This window comes from Mustela erminea, chromosome 3 (assembly GCF_009829155.1).
Source record: "Mustela erminea isolate mMusErm1 chromosome 3, mMusErm1.Pri, whole genome shotgun sequence".
NCBI classification, from domain to species: Eukaryota; Metazoa; Chordata; class Mammalia; order Carnivora; family Mustelidae; genus Mustela; species Mustela erminea.
This window is the reverse complement of record NC_045616.1, coordinates 97,067,453-97,089,074: the sequence shown is the minus strand read 5'-3', so window position 1 is coordinate 97,089,074 and position 21,622 is coordinate 97,067,453. Positions and strand designations below refer to the sequence as shown.

The 21,622-nt window shown below is 39.0% G+C and overlaps 1 protein-coding gene across 1 annotated transcript in view; it reads left to right on the top strand.

Annotated features, from left to right (window-relative positions):
* The first annotated feature begins 2,265 nt into the window (after nt 1–2,265).
* Nucleotides 2,266–21,622, top strand: part of SLC27A6 (solute carrier family 27 member 6) — a 65,908-nt gene continuing 46,551 nt past the window's right edge. Inside the window, exons 1-2 of the mRNA XM_032336835.1 lie at nt 2,266–3,713; nt 14,717–14,920. Coding sequence (XP_032192726.1) covers nt 3,233–3,713; nt 14,717–14,920 — 685 coding nt within the window. The 5' untranslated portion in view covers nt 2,266–3,232. The remainder of the gene's footprint in view (nt 3,714–14,716; nt 14,921–21,622) is intronic.

Genomic DNA, 21,622 nt, shown 5'->3' with positions numbered 1-21,622 from the left:
AAGGGAAGAGGAGAGCATATTTACCTTGAAAAAAAGAGGATGGTTTTTGTTTTGTTTTGCATTCATTTGCATTTAGCCAAAATATTTATTGTCAAATAACATTAAAGAAAATAATTAAACTTCTATATGTCATAAAAGGAAACCTGAGAAATATTACATTGTCCCTGATCAAAAGTAATGTTAATGACTATTTGCATGTGTTTTTTTCTATTTTAAATGATAAATTTACTGACTTGCAATTATTCTTACTGTCTGATGCCCATTTTATAATAATTAACAACTAAATAAATAATTATTTCATTTTTACTTAGCTGTCTTTGGTTCTTTCAAAATTGAATATCAAATTTATAGACCACAAAAACCAGGAACAGACATATGAGCTGACGTAATAGTACAGATAATACTGCTAGCTGTCCCGTGATTTTTCTTGATTCCTTCTTTTGTGGTGAGATTTCAGGCAAGGAATTGGTCTTGGCTAATATAGATTTTGTAAATACAGTCTTGTAGCTCTCCTAATAAATCAAAGTATCTCACATTCATCATGCCAAATATTTTCTTAACTCATACCTGTAGTTGCTAAAAATTTAGCTCCATGCCTTGGGATGATGTTAGCAGACCCATGGTATGAAAAATAAGTATAACACAATGAATTTTCCACGAAGCTAATTTTGTTTTAAAAGACTGTTTTATTATGATAGTATTCCTTTCCTTGTTTTTAATGTTGAAATAAATACTTCCCTTTATAAAACAATGGTGACGGTTGATGGTAATTGTTTTAATGTGTGCTACTGTTTTTAATTAAACAAAGTAAAAGATGGCAACCTGTGTTTCTTTAGTCATGTTTTTCCACTGGAGGAGGACAGAGTTTACTTGTGCTGGAAATCCACAAGCCTAAGACCCACTGTTCCATAATCTATTATCTGCTAAAAATGCTATTTTCCAGGAGGTAACTGAAGGAGACTACAACTAGGAGAGAAAAGGATCGAATTTCAAAGATGCTTTTCAAGTTGAAAACTTCTTGATGCTAACATTTTTTTTTTTTAACTGAGATGTTTTTGGATTGAAAAAAACAGAGCTGAGTAAACTTAGAAAACGTTTTCTTCATCTGCACAAATAGGATTAAAGAGCCTGTCTTCTGGGCTCTTCACTGTAATTTCAAAATACTCATTTTCAGATTAATAAACCGGAGTCTGCCTTGGAGTTACCAGGTTTTTCTTTATTAGGAAATCTGAAGTTAGCTAGAACCCAGCTGTAGAACATAAGATAGAAGGAGGGAAATGTGAGGCAATGCTAATCACTTCATTATGTGCAATTAACCATGTACTCAAACTTCTTAAAAGCAGAGGCCTGCGGTGATGATGTCTGCAAGAAAAAAAATGTGTAATTAAATGCTCCTCAGGTTCTTACCTTCAGTAAAATTTCATCATTGCATAAAATTTTACGGTTATTCTTTATGATTATTTGTTTCCACTCCATTTCCCCTCCCACCTTGGGAATCATTAGTTTGAAGTGTTGGTAATGGTTTAAACGGTCAAATGGAAAAAAAAAAAAAAGTTATTTTTAAGGACAGAAAATAGTATCCCCCCCCTTTTTTTTAAAGTTTGAGAGAAAGGAACAGGGTGGGCTGGAAAAGGGCCAGAGAGAATACCAAGCCGACTCCATACCCAGCACCAGTCCCACACTGGGCTTATCCCAAGAACCTGAGATCCTGCCTGAGCCAAAATCAAGAGCAGGATCCGTAACTAACTGAGTCACCCAGGCCCCCAAAGTATCTTACATTAAAAAAAAAAAAAAAAAAAAAAAAAGTTGTGTGTGTGTGTGTGTGTGTATGGACTTAAGCTTCTACATCAATCAATATTTCTGTAAGATTTTGTAAAAAGTGCTTCTAGGCATTTTAAGGATAAAATTTCAACCTGTAAGTTTTTTAAAAGTACTTTTTGTAGAACAACAACACAGTTTTGTGTTTTATAATCAAAGAGTTCAAATATCCCTTTATCTGACCAATTCATAGACAGCTTTTCTGTTGTTTTCTCTCTCTCTTTCCGTCGGGATATATATATATATATATATATATATATATTCATATATATATATATTTTCATTCATTCTTCCAATCTCCTCTCCGACCTCTAGTTAATCTAGTTAAGTTTAGTTCCCTTTATTGCTTAGTGAATGAACTCCCTCGCCCTAATTCCAGCAGCCTGGTTGTCCTCCACTCTTGCCACGACTTCTGGGCTGCCGACTTTCCCTCCAGGGACGGTCCTTTCTCCCGCAGAGGCCCCAGTCACTGCACACTTGACGGGGTGACGGGACTCGCGCCCGGAGAGGAGGCGGCGAAGGGGCCCGAGCCGTTCCAGCCGCGGCGCTCGGAGCAGGGCTTGGCTGGAAGCCTGGAGGTGGGCGGTAAGCGGACACCTCCGCGGTGACTCGGGGGAGAGATACACCAGCCGAAGAACTGTCAGAGGGGATCTGCGACCGGGGCTGGAGGCAACCACTCCCTGCCCGCACCGCGATCGCCGGGAGGCAGCTCGCCCGGGACCCGTGCGTCGGCCGGAGTCCCTCGGAGCCCGGCCGTGGGGCGCGGGGCGGAGCGGGGGCGGGGCTCGGACCCGGATCTCTCTAGACGTGGGGCATCCCAGACCCAGGCGTGGCCCAGACTCCTCGCGGTTTCTGGCGCGTTAAGAGAGGAAGCCGCTGCCTTTCTCAGCCGTCGCCACCCCGCCTTCTCCAGGCTCGAGTTCAGCCTTTAAGTTGCAGCCGCCGGAAAGTCTACCCTCAGAAGAAGAGCATCTGCTCTCTGCACATAGTTCTCCTGTGGGTGGTGGGACTTGTTGAGGGCCACAGAGGCTCCAGGGACTGACCCAGCCTGCGGGGAGAGGGCTGGAGCGGGCCAGAGGACCTCGCAGGGCGCGGGCCACCGTCGGGGCTTTTGTCAGGCAGGGGCGCTGATCTGGGCACCTAGATTCCGTGGACCCTGCGAGTGCCCGCGTTGATTTCGCTCGCTGTCCCCTCATCCGCCAGGTGACCCAAGCCTTATCCCCGGCATCTGTTGGGGTGACCTCTACTGTGCACACTTCTGATTCTGTTTCTCAAGATTACCCTCTCCGTCCCGGAAAGTCTGGCGCGAACTGCAGGTACCAGGCTGTAGCCCCGACGACCTGTGGTCTCTGCAGAGAGCTGCTTTTGGAGAGAAGGGCTGGTATCCGAGCTGCCTTCTATCCCGGTGGCCTCCATGCTCCTGTCATGTTTAACAGGACTAGCGGCTGGGATAGTCTTCCTGCATTTCTTGCAGAAACTCCTGTTCCCTTACTTCTGGGACGATTTCTGGTTCCTGCTGAAGGTGGTACGCTATGGAATTCGGATGGAGAAGTACGTCCTGAAAGGGGAGCTGTTCACAGTCCTGGATAAATTCATGAGTCTTGCCAAGAAGCAGCCCCAGAAACCTTTCATCATCTATGAGGGGGACATCCACACCTATCAGGATGTAGACAAAAGGAGTAGCAGAGTGGCTCACGTCTTTCTGAACCATTCCACGCTGAAAAGGGGGGACACCGTGGCTCTTCTGATGAGCAATGAGCCTGACTTCGTCCACGTGTGGTTCGGCTTGGCCAAGCTGGGCTGCGTGGTGGCCTTCCTCAATTCCAACATTCGCTCCAACTGCTTGCTGCACTGTATCCGCAGCTGTGAGCCCCGGGCTCTCGTGGTAGGCGCAGGTAAAATAAGGGGTGAGGGCTCCCCGTTCCGTACCCTTCTTTGATAGAACAGTTCACAGATAATGCTTTGCGTGTGTGATGAAATGTGGTAGTAAGGATACAAAACCTTTTTACAGTTTTTACAGTTCTGTGACTGGCGGTTTAATTTCCCCTCTTCAGTTAACATCACTCACTCTCTTGTAGATAATACCAAGACAAGTTCAAAAACTTTTCTGAATTCTCTGCTTCTTACTGCTTTGGGAGAGGGAGGCAGTGTTACTGTTACTGATGCCTTCAGTTGAATGTAAGAACTTGATGAGTTTTTAATTTTGTCCTATCTGATCAAATTATGTGACGCGTAGAATATATATCTTGATTTCATGGTGGAATACCTGCCTGCCTCTAGGAGTAACACTCTCAAGATTGACTACAGTTGAAGAACAAATATGTTTAATCTGAATTGAGTGAATTCTTATCTTCATGTCTGCTCTTACTTTGCACAGCTTGCAAGCTAGGATTTGCCTAGCAAGGTTAGGTTTTCATCTCCCAGCCAGTGGGCGGGCTCTTGGCTGACTCTCTCACCCTAGCCGCACCTTTTTTTTTTTTTTTTTTTTTTTTTAACCTTGAGTAGGTTCTAGTCTTCTCCCTCCTATCTTGGAGTTAGGCTTTGGATATGCATATTGACACAAAACTACAAAGAGAAAGTTTTGGTTGAATATCTAATTAGGAAAAAACCTAGGGAGATGGGTCCCACAACCAAGTGGACTTGAGTTATAACCTGTGATACTTATTTGGTATAATCTATTGGATTTGTGCAAATTTTTCTTGCATGAGAATAGGCAGGTGGAGGATAAGGAGCCTCAACAGCAAGGGCCTTAGTGAAAGTTCTTAAGTATTTTAGACTCATAGGTACACACTAACACCTCAGAGAGAGTTTTTATATTTATAGAGCATTAAGGAAAAATTATCTACATTTATACATTAGCAGTCTCTAAAGTGTAGAACTTTATGGATAACCTTTATTATATAACTCTTGCATATCACACAATATTTGGTTAGGTGATATATAGTACAAAGGTTAGATTTTCAAGATTTTTCATTTCTGCTCATTCCCCTTGTCCTTCCAGCTCAACTAGTGACCTGAGAAAGTAGCAAAATATTTGCTCTCAAGCACTGATTTTATCTGGTTTAATCTAAAGGAGTGGTGAAGCTGACTAGCCTCTCTTGTCTATTTTTTGTTCCTTCCCACCCACCCCCCATTTAATAGTCATATCCTCCAAGACTGAAATCCAGTCCCTCATCTTGGAAAGAGGTTAACTAGCGTGATGAACTTCCTCTGAACTGTAACAATAAGTAGGATAAACGAGTCAAATAGGATTTTTGACATCATGGGGAACAGGAGCAAGTGATAAATGAGAGTGCAGCAGGAAAAGATATTGTTCATTTCTGGATATAATCTAACATTTTATTGCTCAATCTAATTTAGATAGCAATTTCTAGAGCAAATTCAAATCAGGTTGTGCTAAAAATTGATGAAGCCACAAATTCCTTTTACAAGAGCAAACTAAGAGGGTCAGGTTATCCCTAAAAAGATTTTGGTGGCCATGTTATTGAAGCCAACCTGAAAAACATCCTATAGCCAGCCTCCTGAGGGATTCCTCTCAGAGTAAATAGGGCTGGTTACCTCTCAGCAAAGAACAAACTTTGCTCTTGACTGAGTGGTTGCCTAATTAGGACCAATTAATTTTGCAGTTCTACTTGTGTGAAAGTTTTGCTTGCCAATAGCTAAATTGTGTTGTCTCTTTGTTTTTAACTTTCACACCAACGGTGAATTTATTTGAGATGCTGGAGTTTGAAGCCAAAACCATTTAGTCAACCTGCTTAGTAATAGATAGGTAGAGAAATCAACCTTCAATCTTATTAATAGATTTTTAGCATACTTTAGAGTATATAAATTACGTATGTTTTTCAAAGATGGGACAATTGTGTTTTATGTACTTCCTAGGTTGTTGTGTGTTTTGGCTTTGTGGGGTTTTTTGTTGTTGTTGTTGTTGTTGTTGTTTTTTCTTTTTTTGGTAAGATGTGGCTTATCAAGGGGACTTTTCTGTATTTGAAGCTCTTAGCCCAATATAGTGTATTCTTGGCATCTTGAGTCAAATTATTGAAAAATATATACATACAGTTTTTAGAGCTTTAAATTTTAGAGGTCTTAGGTCCTCGTGGAATGTTTCTAATGGAGATGTGTCATTAAACCATTATATCCCCAGGGAAAATGCATTGAGAAAGAAATCAGTCAGAGGGTTTAAATGGAGATAAACCAGACAGATTTGTATTTCATATATGGTCTACCACTTCTTAGCTGTGTCATTGAAGAAAAGGTCATCAGGTGCCCTGGGTCTCATTTTACTTTGTTGTAAAATGGTGACAATACCAATCTACTTCACAATGTAATTTTGAGATTAAATGATGTAGCTTTTGTAAAATGACTGGCTGAGTGGCTTGTATGTACTAACTGGAGCTGTAGTGAATTGAAATAATTGCTGTTATTATTATTATAAAGTCATCTTAGGCTTTTAATAAGGAAGCTTACTTGAATTTTGCTGATACAATCTAATTAGATAGCTATAAGTTAGTTATAAAAAAAGGCTAGTAAATAGCTTGGCATAGGACCTCAAACACCTTACTTTGGTATATTTTAACATTTTACTTTCCAGAAGTTGTATAGAACTGGCTTCAAACAGGTTTTATAGGCAGGCCAGATAATGTCTTTTTTTTTTTTTTTAAATATTGTATTTACTTATTTATTTACTTAGAGTGAGGGACAGAGTGAGCAGAGGGGAGGGGTAGAGGGAGAGAATCTCAAGCAGACTCCCTGCTGAGTGTGGAGCCCAAAACCAGGCTCCATCTCAGGACCCTGAGATCATGAACTGAACTGAAATCAAGGGGATTTCAAGCTGAGCCAAATAATGTCTTATAATTCTGTCTTCAGGAATAAGTCAAAGCAGGGGCACCTGGGTGGCTCAGTCGGTTAAGTGGCTGTTTTCAGCTCAGGTCATGATCCTGGGGTCCTGGGATCGAGCCCCATTGGGCTCCCTGCTCAGTGGGGAGCCTACTTCTCCCTCTTTCTCTGCCTGCCACTCTGCCTACTTGTGTTCTTTCTCTCTGTCAAATAAATAAATAAAATCTTAAAAAAAAAGGAATAAGTCAAAGCAAAATATATCAGCTCATCTACCAAATTGTTACTGTCATTAACAAAAATATTAACAGTTGCCCTTTACTCAAGGCTGATTATGTAAAGATACTCTCATTGCTTCTGAGAGGCAGGTACAGAACTATATATTGGCAGCAGAGGGAAAGAAGTTCACTGAGGATGTCTAGTTTAACACAACTTAGTTTGCAGAGCAAAGATTCAAAAACTGATCTCTGATACAAGACTGTGCTGTACTATATAATATAGCCTAATTGTTTCTGAGGCTGTCAGCCCCCTTTTCCTATAACTATGAAAAAATATACATTCCAGTTATATAGAAATAGTAAAATAAAAGTTGGCAATATACAGACACCAGATTTTTCACATACAGATAACTAGAAAAAATTAAATGTTTTTACAGCTCTTATTCCTTTCTGTCACAGTCTGAAGGTTCAAAAGTACTTGCCAGAAGGTTTCTTATCTATAACATGGTTTTGAAGATGTATCAAATGGCATTTCAGATTTCCCTGGAAAATTTCAGTGCTTACTCAAAATTAAATAGTGTTAGGTTAAACCTAATCCTTTCCTCCCAATATTTCAACTGTTATTATTACTGTTAGTGGCTGTGGCCAAGATCATCATCACCTCTGTATGTTTTTCTCTTTACTTAGAATAAACAGGAAAATGTTTTTCATGCTTGTATAGCACTTTAAAAAGTCTATACAATTATATTCTTTGATCTATTTAGCAATAATAACGTTAACAATAATAATAATCTCTTCTATTTCTAAAGTACTTTATGAGTTACAGATTGTTTATATATATATATATATTGTCCTATGTGAGCCACATCACAGCCATAGCCTCATTTTAAAGGGAGCGGAAGCATGGCTTAAAGCAGGCAAGCCATCTCCTAGAGCTCACACATGTAGAAGAAGCAATGTACAGATTGGAACTAGCATTTCTGATGTGAAAGCCTGCTGGGAACACCTTTGTCTTTGTCCTCCTGCTTGTGCTCTTTCCCCCATCGCCATTGTTTCCTTTGCTTTCCTCATCCCTTCCTTCCCCGCCGCCTTTCCTACCCTGTCTCTAGCGTTCCATCTGTCCACCTACTTGCTTCCAGTATCTTTTCCACTAACCCCTCTCACCTCAGGTGTAGTATGGTTCTTCACAGTGACCCACTGATATGGTCAAGTTCTAGCGTGGACTCTGAGGAGGAGGCTTGGAACCGGGATGTAAGTAAGCTCTTTGAGTAGAAGAAGTTTGTCTTGTTCACTGCTAAATTCTCCAAGCTTAGCACAAAGGAGATGCTCAACAAATACATATTCCCAGGATGAATGAATGACCTCATGAAAAATACATATGGACACTCAGTAACTTACTTACTTTTGCTATTACTTTTGCTAATACATTGTCCCACCACTGTCCATTTGGTAATTGATTTTGATAGTAGATGTGTCAGTGGAATTTCTTTGTTGTGTTATTTTATATAAATGTTGCTAATTGTTAGAATCATGACTCCCCAAAAGTAGGAAGTGCTTTAGATACACTCAGCATCCCCAAAGTTTCAGATTTAGTTGCATGTATGTATTTTGTACTCTCTGCTATCTTAATATACACAAATTATTCTAAGTGGGTAACTAAAAAATATATATTAATATTGCCCTGAAATCTTTTACTTTGGATTCAGTAGTATCAACATGTTTGCAAAGGTTTTGTGTTCCTGCTCACAAAAAAAAGGCTCTAATAACTTACAGTAATGCAGGCAGATTTACCCTGTTAGTTTTCCTGAAACGTTGTGTTCAGACTGTGCAGGGCAGATGTTCCAGTTAAGGATCAAGGCACTGTAATTCTACAAATGACTTTCAGCCATAAAGGCATCTGCTTTTTAAAAACCAAGAGGAAGGGTTAGAGGAAAAGTAAAGACTCTTTAAGTTTTATAGAAAAGTGTATGTATTCAGATAGATAAGAAGCATGGCTCCTGTAAACTTTTATTATTTAATCTAGGTGTTGTGATAACCACACATCTATCTATATTCATTTTTAGGACATTTTTATATTTTTACTTACATTTAGTAGAATGAATGGCTGTTTTGCATTTTTATTTTCCATTTTAGACTCAGCTCAGTCAAAGATGACCTCCATTCCAAAAGAAAAGGCTCATTTCAATAGGAAGGTTCCCTCGCTAGAAAAGACAGTGTTCTAAGCACTGGTACACTTACAGTTTTTTTCTTGTCTGATCATGGGTTCACTGGGGTTCTTATTTACAGTATCTGCTGAATATGTGTTCACTGTAAGGGAAAGATGTTTGAATGCTGGCAGGAGCAAAAACTATTTAAAAGGAGATTGCACCTGCTCAGAGAAGTGGCAGTGTTAAGTGGGAAAAATATACATCTTGGAGTCAGACAAACATAGGCTTGAACCCTAACTCTGCCATTAACTGGCTGGTAACACATAGCAGATAATCAATGGGTATCAGTGGGTCTTGTGTGAATTAAACATAAAGAACAGAACAAAGTGCCTGGACCATAGTATATATTTAATAATTGGTTGCCATAATTATTTTAATTACATGGAAGCAGAGACGTATATGAGAGTAAGAGTGTCTACCTTTGCTGTCGGCAGAAGGCCTTTGGGAGGCAGATCCAGGCACATGACATGTGACCTAGGCAGACTCGTTTTAAGCAGCTGTTCTGTCCTCCCCCGTAGCATTGCGGCCATATCTTCTTCCCAGCCTTCAGCAGCTAGGGCTGGAATGGTGTCAGACAAGTTAGAAGCCAGATGGTTAGCTCTTCTCTGGCCAAGAAAAGGAGGATTCTTCCATTTATAACCAAAAAGGAATGTGGAAAAGAACTCTGATGGTGTATGAATCTTGTAGACATACTACCTTGGAATTTCCTTTTCCCAATTTATAGTTTACTTGCTGATTAGTCTGTGTCTGGAAAGCCTTTCTGTGCATTTACTGGTTTTTACTACTTTGCCATTGAAAAATAACAAACCAAATACATCATGGCGGTGTGGTCCCATTTGGGTAATAATTATTCACTGGCAGTGGGAGATGTGCTAGAAATAAAATCAAATGAAGTGTTCTGCTTTTTACTTTCTTACACAATTTTACCCATAATAAATATGCTCTCTGTTCCTCAAAACAGCTGAGAGTGAAAACACATAAGCCCACTTACAAACTTATGTACATATATTCAGGGCAGCTAATAAAATCATTTCAGGAAGATTGACAGTGATAAATAAATCTTGAAAGACTTGTGCTTCTGTGGACTTCCTGGGGTTATAATGATTATTAATAAACTAATATTTGTCAGAATAGCTGGCACATTTTTCATGGTGAGGTATGTTTCTAACCTGTTATGAATTGCCTTAGGCCATTGCTTACTTAAGCATCAGTTTTGTTAGAAACCAGAGCTTGCCCATGCTTTCTCTGTCAAACTTGCTGAGCTTCTCTAAGTAGTAGGATGATATTTATAAGCATGAAATGAGATCTACAGTTTCATTTTTGGATTCTGTGTGATTGTTGCTTTGGAATGTGGAAAGTTCAAGGTAACCGTTTGTCCCTGAATTCCATGTAAGTTGTCTTCACGCCTAAAAGTTTCAGTGTTTGCCAATGTATTAAGAGCTACAAGCAATTCCTTTGAAAGCATTGTAAAATAAGATAACTTTAAAAGTTTTTAATGTAGGCTGAATAACATGATTCATACTAAATGGCATAGTAGAGAGATATGTTAGATTTTACTCGTTGTATTTTCAGTAATGTGAATAAGAGATAAGATGATGTAGAAACAAATTAATTGGTACAAAAAGTGCTGAAGGATCATAAGTGGAGATCATAATTTACCCTTTTTTTTTTTAAAGAATTTATTTATTTATTTATTTGAGAAAGAGAGAGTGGGGTATGGGCAGAGGGAGTGGAAGAGGGAGAAGCAGACACCCAGCACGGTGGGGAGCCAATCTGGGACTCCATCCCAGGCCCCCGAGATGATGACCTGAGCTGAAATCAGATGCTTACCTCATTGAGCCACTTGGGCAGCCCTCTAATTTACCTGTTTTGATGCTGATGCTTGCAGTGCTACCTAATGAAGTGCCTTGTGTATATGAGAAATAAAAAGGTGTTTCTTAAAAGGACCCTATTGTGGTGAAAGCCTTCTACATTACAGCCTTGTCCTTTGAGGTAGACTTTGTTCAGGATCATAGAATATTCAGGTGTCTCATTTTCTTACAACAGTTTTCTGTCATGACCCGCCTTTCCACGGGATCTCATGGGCAGGGCTCAATTCCATAACCAGATCTCTATCCCTCACCCACTGCCTGTGGGCGCCAGGTGCCCTGAGCAGAGGTGTGGAATAGAACACACAACATTTATTTGAGGTGCTCACAGTTTGACAAGTTTTGATGGTAGTGCCCTTCACTGAAGAGTAAATCTTCCTGAAACCACAGCCAAGTGTCCTCTAGGTATTGAAAAGTGTGCTATTTTGTGTCAGGACTTACTATTCAGAATTTACTTTCAAAATGATACTGAACCTTTTCGTTTTGTTAAGGAAGATTGACAGTGATAAATAAATCTTCATTTTTTTTTATCCTCTACAAGACTTTTATTTCAGTTTTTATTTCAGTTTTTATTATCCTCGACCACGTTACCTATGACTACTGAAGAAATAATTTAATGAAATTCTGTAGAATTCTGAATGTGTCAGCTGAGTCAAGTCAATTAAATTTTAACCTATGAAGGGAACTAAATTGTATTTCCTCTAATTCTTAGGAATCTGCTCACTTCCTTTTTCTTCTAAAACTCATCACTCATTGTAAAAATTGAGTGTTTCTTTATAGACTCTACAATTCCAAAAAAAGATTTGGAGCCACAATTAATTACATTATAACTTTCTCTGCACTTTTTTTTTTTGACTACTTAGACATACATATCATTACGAACATTTTAAGTTTTTGCTGTTAATTTACAATTCCAGACAAGAAATTTGAAAGGAAGATAATGAAATGAGTCAGTTCAGAGACTTGTACTTATACATTCAAATTGCCAGAAAGAGTCATTAAAACAAGATTAGGGGTGCCTGGTTGGCTCAATGAATTAAGCATCTGACTCTTGATTTAGGCTCATGTCCTTGATCTCAGAGTTGTGAGGTTGGGCCCTGGTTTGGGCTCTGAGCTGGGTGAGGAGGAGCCTGCTTAAGATTCTCTCTCTCATTCTGCCTCTGCCCCTTCCCCACCCCGCCAACCTGTCAAAAACAATGACAACACAAAAGAAAACAGAAAGTCTTGATCATTTGTTTGTCCTGATTTTTCATTTGTGGCTTGTTCTTCCCCCATCATTTCCTGTGATTTTTCACTTCTTACTGAAGCAATCTGTAGCTAGCAGCATGCTGTACATACCCAGTGGAACTCTGGACTCTTATAGTTTATTTTATGTGGATTTGTGACAGAAATAAAAATTCAAAGAAGTTCAAGTCCCAGTCTGCCTCCCTACCCCCTGTATATAAGTCCTTATCATTTTCTGTGTTTCCTTAGTTGTTTTATTTGGGAACTACTTGGTCTAATTTGACGTGTTTCTCTTGTTGTTTCTTCATGATCAGTCTGGATTATAGATTTTGAAGAACTAAGTCATGAGTCCTTCTCAAATGTATTATATTATAGTAGAACTAAATAATGGCTGACAAATGGCCTTTTGAGGTTGCCAGATACTTATTTCCATTTCCAGAAAATGTTTAATGCAGGACATTGAGTTCAGCTTCAAAGCAGAATATATCATGTAAGTATTCTTGAAGTTTGGATAAAAATTTAGAAAAAAAACAAAAAGCATGGAGGACATGGGGAGTTAGAGAGAAGGGGGTTGGGTAAATTGGAAGGGGAGGTGAATCATGAGAGACTATGGACTCTGAAAAACAATCTGAGGGGTTTGAAGTGGCGGGGGGTGGGAGGTTGGGGTACCAGGTGGTGGGTATTATAGAGGGCACGGACTGCATGGAGCAGTGGGTGTGGTGAAAAAAATAATGATACTGTTATGCTGAAAATAAATAAATGAAAAAAAATTTAGAAAAAAATATAATTGCTTGGATGGAAAAGTTCATATTTATATGTACTTGAGCTTTTAACCAGGGTATATTTTACATTTAATAACATTTTTCATAATTGATTTCTTTTATGAGGTAATATATAGATTTTAGGGATAATTAGCCACAGGTTATAATAACAGTTCTGTCCACCAACTTATGACTTGGTGTATTAATTTTCCAGGGATGCTATAATAAACTCCTGCAAACTGGGTTGTGTAAAACAAAAGTAATTTATACCTCACCATTCTGGGGGCTAGAAGTCCAAAATAAAAGTGTCTTTTGGGCCACACTCCCTCTAAAGGATTTAGGAAAAAATTTTCCTTTGCCTCTTCCTAACTTTTGGCAATTGCTGGTGATCTCTGGCATTCCTTGCATTAATTCCAAAATCCAGGGGGTATTACCACTTAGTATTTCTAAGGATGTTAAGCTGGATTTTAAGATAAGTAAGGTAATGCTCAGAAATCCCTTATAACTTAGACAAATACGACATTTTATAAGAATACCACACTGAAACTGGAGCACCTTTGTGGAATATAAAAGTCAAACTTCTGTGATAGAGATCCATATTAAAATAGGGGAGTGTTATATTTTAAAGGTATTTTGAGACTGAATAACTGTGTCTCTACTCTAGCAAAAACTATGAGGCCTCATTGGCTTACACAAAAGACTCTGGGAATGATGAGGCTCTGCTTCTTTTATATCCTACAGAGTGATGGATACCTTAATAATTTCCTCCTCAGGGACTCATGCCCACCTTCTGCCTCTCTTCTTCTACCAGCTCCTCCTGAGTAAATAAGGTTTTCTTTTACATTAATGGCCAAATGAAAAAGTTTGGGTTCAGTCTCCCAAACCAATGCAGCATAGCCTCTCCTCTCCAGGTACTCTTTTGTTTTCTGTACAGTAGAGACTTTCTGGGAGATGTATCCTTTTTTTCCTTTCTGAAATCTGAATTGCAGCCCAGACCTTTGGTCTTGTGAGGTGAGATTCTCAAGTTCTTCAGGCCTGAAGACACCGGCATTTCAGGCTTTTCTACTTCTTGCTTTCCTTTTTGCTTACTGTTGTCTCTAGGTGGCTCTTGGATCTCACACTGCTACGGATGGTGGTTATGCTCTCTTCAATCTGCTCCCACCTTGCCAGGCCCTGGGGACCTTGTTGCCTGGTATAGAAGGCATTCATTTCATCCTTTTGCTTTCAAAGACTTTCACCTTTGGATAACCTGATCTAGAGAAAAGGGCATCTTTAAATTTCCTCACTTAACTTTTGGCTCTGAAACAGTGTCTAAACCATAATGATCTTGGGACTCCAAAGGGGTCAGCAGAGTTTCCTGAATGTATTGCGTTATAGTAGAATTAATCAGTGATACACTAATAGATGGCTTTGGAGAATAATGAGCTACCGAGATCTATTTCAATGAAAATGTTTACTGTGGTATCCTGAGTGTAGATTTAAAGCAGAATATAAAAATAGAGTTTCATTTAAAAATTAGAAAAAAAAATCATAATCTGAACAATGGTGTCTCCAGAATTTTATTTGAATCAGCCTCTTTGCATTTATTACATCAGGTGGTAACCAGATTTCCTTTTCAGTTGGTCCTGTTGAATCAGAATCTTAAAATGGCTATGATATTAATTATCCCAATGAAGATAAAGTCAGCATGATAGTGACATTTATCCATGTTCCAGCAGAGAAAAGAAAACACAAGTTAATGATTTGAGATTTATGTTTTATTTCTCTCTTCCTTAACCTCTGGTTTTTAGATCTGCTTGAAACTGTAGAAGAAATCCTTCCAAGCCTCCCAGAAGGTATCACCATTTGGGGGATGAGCGATTCTGTTCCACAGGGCGTAACTTCACTCAAAGAAAAACTACGCACGGCATCTGACAGGCCCGTGCCCCGCAGCTACCATGTGGCTTCAAGTCTCAAGTCTCCTCATCTTTATATTTTTACATCTGGAACTACAGGTAGGATCCATTTCTTCTCGAGAATTAAAAAGAGTGCATCATATTTGCAAAGCAACAGGAATTGCCGTCATGGGTACTCACCAAAACTCTGAGAAAGCATGCATTCAAGAGGTCCCAAGGTTCTTAGATCTTAGAACTCTCAAACTTAGATGAATTTGCTCTCACTATGACTTGGCAAGTTACCATGTTCACTTGGCCATTGTTTCATTTAGAAAGATTTTCTTCAAGTGTCATCGAAGACCTTGAAATGAATGAAGACCTTGATCCAGCCCAGTTGCTCTGAGTGTGAAATTTGCCCAGCTTACTGGCAAGATACCTATTAGCTTCTCTATTCCTTAAGATTCCTCAGTGGCTCAGTGGGTTAAGCCTCTGCCTTCAGCTCAGGTCATGATCTCGGGGTCCTGAGATCGAGTTCCAAGTCGGGCTCTCTGCTCTGCAGGGAGCCTGCTTTCTCCTCTCTCTTTCTCTGCTTGCCTCTCTGCCCACTTGTGATCTCTCTCTGTCAAATAAATAAAATCTTAAAAAGAAAAAAAAAGAAAAGGTGAATGGTATTTATGATAGGCTAAATAAGCTTTTGTCATTAGTGTGAAGATGACCAGGGGTTTGAATTAGAGCAAGGAGAAATATTGTGTTAACTTGTTTCCTAAGCACTGGTGGTATTGTAGGCAAACTACTATTGCATAAGTAAAGTTTTCTTTTCTCTTTTTCTTTTCTCTTTCTATGTGTCTGTGTCTGTCTCTCTTTTATTTACTCCTTAGATGCTAACAATGATCTCTTTTAGACTGTAGAGTAGACTATAGTTTTGATGTCTAGAATAGCTTTGATAAACGAACTGGAAAGTGCTCATGTGTCTCAGGTTGTCAGGATACATTGAGTCTGACTTTGGACTTTGAAAGAGACAGTGAAATTTCAGAAATGCTTTGAAAACTTTCAACTGAAGGTACTTAACCAGTTTATCTGTATGGCTGTTTTCTTGTGAAAAATAGAAAGTGATTGGTCTTCCAAACATTCTATACCACTTCCACCATCCCAAGGCCCAAAGAGAACAGGCTGGGGTAGAGGGTAGTGTTGCCCGGGGAATCAGTTAGTTGACATTGAACTCTTGATTCTGGCTCAGGCCATGATCACAAGGTCATGAGTTTGAGCCCCTCATCAGGCTCTGCACTGAGCATGGAGCCTGCTTAAGATTCTCTCTCCCTTTTCCCCCACCCCCCCCACTAGCTTGCACATACTCGCTCTCTCTAGGAAAAAAAAAAAAAGAGAGAGAGAGAGAGAGAGAGACAATAAGCCAGAGCCACTAGTAACAGCTTTCATTTTCCAAGATTGAAACTAGATTGTTCTATGCGTTTGTGTAACAGGCTGAAAGCAAAAGCACTACTGATTTTTATTTTATTTTATATTTATGTTAAAGTTATATAGCTCAGAGATAAATTCTAATACTTTTAGAAATTTTAGAGAGAAGTACACTTATAACTTCCTTCCCCATTTCTCCTTCTCCAAACCAACTACAGTCAATATTTTTAGCTCTTTATTTTTAGAGTCACTTCCATTTCTTTGCATAAAAGGGGTATCTTCCTGGATACTTAGTAGATGCTTACTGAAGAGTATCTACTGATTTTCCATGATGGAAATGAGGATTTGTCTTCTCTCACCAACCACTCTCTCTCTCCATTCATTTCTTTCTCTCTGGTGGAGACACATTCTTTCCCCAATGTCACACTGATATTGTGTTCTTGTGAATTTTGACTGGATTGGTATCAGTTATCATAACTTAGTAAACACTGTTAGGCCTTCCATGTAAAATCCCCCCCAACTTGGGATTGGCCATTATTTTTATTTGTTTCCTTGCTTCCTTAATTTTCTATACACTTCTTGCTGGTTCCTACTTTCCTCTTTTTCACCTTTGGTATTGATAAAGATAGTCTGTATGTTGTCATGCCTTTGTTCTTGGCCACCTTTTGCCTGGAGCTTCTCTGTGATTTCAGTCTCAAGCCCTCACTCTCTGGCTGTCCTTTTTTTACCGTTGTCCTGGGAATTCACTTCAGTTCTTTTCTTTTTCTTGATCCCCTAATTTCTAGATTCTAAATTAGTTTCCTCAGTTTACTTTTCATTTTTTTAAAAAAGATTTTTATTGATTTTTTTGACAGAGATCACAAGTAGGCAGAGACACAGGCAGAGAGAGAGGGGGAAGCAGGCTCCCTGCTGAGCAGAGAGGCCAATGCACAGCTCAATCCCAGGACCCTGAGATGGTGACCTGAGCTGAAGGCAGAGGCTTAACCCACTGAGCCACCCAGGTGCCCCAGTTTACTTTTTATTTTATCACTGTACTGATTTCAGTAGCTGCCTCCTAAAGAATATTTAAGAGGGGAGCTCTTGGGTGGCTCAGTCGGTTGAGCATTGGACTGTTGGTTTTGGCTCAGGTCATGATCTCAGGGTCAGGAGATCAAACCCCATGGCAGGTTCCGTGCTTAGCAGGGCTCTGCTGGAGATTCTCCCTCTCTCTTTCTGCCCCTCCCCGTGCTTACATCAGGCAGTCTCTCGTGCTTGCTCTTTCTCTCTCTGTTTCTTTAAAATAAATAAATCTTTTTAAAAAAGAAGAGTATTAAAGAGGTAAAATCTCTAAGTCCTCACATCTGGAAATACCTTTATCCTTGTTTGTGTAGCATTCTAGGTTAAACACAATTTTTATCCCTGGCTGTAAGGACATCGCACTGTCTTCTGACTTCCACACAGTGAGACATTGCTTTCTTTCTGATTTCTTACCCTTTACATGCTAGCTGGTGTTATTTTTCTCTTTCTTTGGGGGGAATTTTTTAACCTTCTGGGAATCTTCAGTAGTCTCTAATCTGGTGATGACTTGTACTGGGACTAGTCTTATTTATCCATTTTATTGAGAAATTTGTAGGCCTTTTCAGTCTGGAAACTCATATCTTGCAATTCTAGATATTTGGAAATTGAAAAAACTTCTACAACCCCTTCTTTTTCCTTCATTATTGTTGTTCTTTCTATACAGCCCCTCTTATTGTATTTGTTTCTTGTTCATTCTTTTGTCTTTGAAACTCAACTTTTTAAAGATTGGCCCTCCTGAGCTGAGTTATTAATTTTCTAATCTTTTCTATCCCATTGTCCTTCCTTATTTTTCATCTACTTTCTTAGTGATTTATCTTTTAAACCTCTGTTCTCTGAAAATGCCTCTTTGTGTAGCAGGCTATTTTTGTATTACTGATTATTTGTTATGTTGTATCTCTCAGAATATTAGTGATAATTTTTTGGAAAATATCTCTTCACCTTGTCTCTTTTTTTGCCAACAACCTCTTATCTTTTGGTTTATTTTGGTCTCTATCCTTTATCCTAGAGGATTTCCTTAAATAACTGGTGACCTTTGGCTGTCAGTTCATATTTAAAGTGCAGACACTGAAACACACACGAAACCCCCAAAACAGATCCTGGCTAGAAGCTGTGTGTGCATGAGTTGGATTTGTGGACTGATTGATTTCGTCATCCAAGACATTTTCTTGGGGGATTCATGACTGCCAGCGTCTTTCGGTTTTGACTTGCGAATGGTTCAGATTACTCAGACAAGAAGCTCAAAGGGTAAAATGAGTCAAATGTAGGGGCTGGAGGAATAAAGCAGACTTTCTTTCATTCCTTTTGTTTGCTCAATATTTCTTCTTCCTCATGTTTCCTGAGGCTCATCTTTTCCAGAGAATAAATCTCATAACTTCTACCAGTATGGCAGAAGTAATCTGGGCTATAATTTGTTCTGTTTTCTGAATTTTAGAATAAATACCAAAAGCATTTATTGAAATTCTTCCAAAATTATTTTGTGAATGAGCTTACACAGGGAAAGTGAACATAATAATATAAAGAGGAAAAAAAGAAGTACAGGCCATCAAAAAAAAAAAAAAAAAAGGAGAGTGATACAAATGTCATCTTCTTATAGCTTAAAGTCCTAGGCAACCTGGGGTCCTCTTATGGAGAGCAAAACAAAGCCGTGTACAGAATTGGTCATACAGTGGATGCCTTGATTTTTTAAAATTATGCTGTTGAAGAGTGTAACAAAACCATGAATGCAGCCTCATTAAAGATTTAATTGACTTTTTTAATGAAAAGAATCTCTAATACAGACTGGTGTTTTGCAACTTAAAACCTTGACCTGAATTGATTGTAATAGTAGTAAATATGATCATTTATATTAGTATGCCATTTAATGTCAGAAAAGTCATTTGATTCTCATACAGCAAAGTCTTCTGCTGTTGATAATGAAGAGGGTATTGGTGTATGTAAGGAAGTGATGTAGAAAGTGAGGCTTTGAAAAAGTGAGCAATGGAGGGAGAGAGTTCTTTCGTGAGGCCTTTCAGCAGATTCTAAGAAAGCCCTTGGGCTGAGAGTGAACATTTCTTAGCCATTCTTACTAATGCTAAGCCCTGTTTACTCAAGATCACCAAAATATTATGTTCCTACATCTAAACAAACATAGAGTGTGTCTGAGTAAGGAAAAGGTTGACATGAGTTTTGATGGCATTCCTGTCTCTTTGACCTAGAAGGTTTTCTTGATGAACAGGGGTGAGCATTATATAGATACCCTTTTCTATAACCTTGACCTCATTGTTTCTTAAATAGAACTTCCATAAAGCTCCTTGTTTGTAGTTCCATATTTACCATCCATTCTATAGGGTACCTGTTCATCAAATTTCTAAGTCTTTCTAGAGCTCTGCCGGTGGTGGAGGGGGGTGGGGATCAGCTTTCTTCAAGGCGCCTCTCAGGTGTCAGCTTCTTAGGTCTGTGTCAGTCATCACGGCTGTCCATCTGCTCTTCTGAAATTTTATTGATTTAATCTATAAATCCATTCTTTTTGCATTGAGGGTCTAAGTATGTGTACTTTCTGCCAAATTCTAATTCTGTTATTATTCACTGGTCTTAATTAGGTACCCTTAAGAATATCTAGGAAAACTGTTTAAGCCTGGACAGAGCAGCCATGGGTTCAGCTGTTCCTAGAAGGAGAGGGAGGAGGAAAACTAGCTCACTACCCACTAAGCTTTTCCTGGAAGCCAGGTACTATTATCATCTCAATCTTTCTTTCCTTCATCTCTCCTTTTCCTTAACCTTACAGAATTTTTCATTTTTCCAAAACTATCCCAGAATTCCCCAAATTATTTATTCCTGCCTCTGGATTAGATTTCTCTTGACATTATCTCTTCCTCCTTCACCCTCCTAATCCCCAACTCACTGGATATACCTCCCTCCTGCCTTTATGCCTGGACCTCCTCCTGGACCTATGAGGACTTCCAATGCCAAGGATTTGTAGAAGATTAGAAGAGCAAAGGACTTCAGAGCATTTCTCAAAGTGTGTTCTATGATAGGTCCCTTCACATGTTTAAAGAAGTGAAATAAACATTAAAAAGGGGTGGGATGCCTGGGTTGCTTAGTTGGTGGAGCATCTGACTTGATACCACATCTTGATCTCAGCGTTGTGAGTTAAAGCCCTCACTGGGTGTGGAGTATACCTAAAAAAAAAAAAAAGAAAGAAAAGAAAAATGAAATAAGATAAAGTAAAATCATATGTGTGTGTGTGTGTGTATAAAATAAAATTATGTATATATATACGGCTTTATGACCACATAAGTTTGAGAGACACCATTAACAAAAATACCAAAGTTTTTGTATTGCTGGACTCTGCAAGGGCTTTAAAATGTTAATGTGCTTCCTGACTCTTCAAAGGGGGATGCTAAAATGCACTTTTAACAAACTTTATTCTCCTTTTTCTTCTTTCCAACTTTAATCTCCATCAACCTTTGATCACTTTAATTTCTTGGACAATCTCATATCTGTTGTCTCTTTTATCAAAAAAATCTAGGGGATGGGGTACCTGAGTGGTTCAGTCGGTTAAGCAACCGAGTCTTGATTTCAGCTCGGGCAGATCATGATCTCAGGGTCCTGAGCTTGAGCTCTGTGTCTGGCTTCATGCTGGTGTGAAGCTTATTTAAGATTCTCTCTCTCAAAAAAAAAAAAAAAGATTCTCTCTCTCCTTGTCCCTCTGCACCCTGCCCCCAAATCTAACTGAGTACTTTGGATGGTTTATAATAAATTAATGAGTTCATTATCACTTAAAGCTAACCAAATTAGGAAAGGAAATATCATTAATTAGTTTACTAAAGTGCTTTGAAGGAGTGACATAAACATACAGATGGAAAACAACTAGATAAAGTTTCCTTTTTTTTTTTGGTCACACCCTAATTGAAAAATTATTTTAAAGTTGGGTTTCCATGAGATCAGAAACAGCATGGGAAGTAGGGAATATAGTGACTGAAGAACCATGGGTGGGAACTTCTTAGAAGCAGAAAACACATAAAAACTTGAACCTCTGGATAAAGAAGAGAAAGGCATTAAATTATCAAGACCAAGGATGGAGATAGGCTCACCCAAAATCTTTATACGTGGCTGTGATGAGAAAATTTGGACAGATTCCCTGTGCTTGCGGATGACTAGAAACTTCCATGTTGTGAGATGCCAACCTGTCAGGAAAAGCCAGAGAGACTTCTTTTGGAAAAAAAAAATTAATAAATTTTACCTAGGATAAAGGCAAGATAATGCCAGTCTTTGCATATGAGATCAGTTGTCTTCCAGTTTAGTAGAAATGCAACACAAAGCTGGTCAGTAAATGTCAGGGCAGGTACAACAACAAGGTGGATTTGAGGTTCA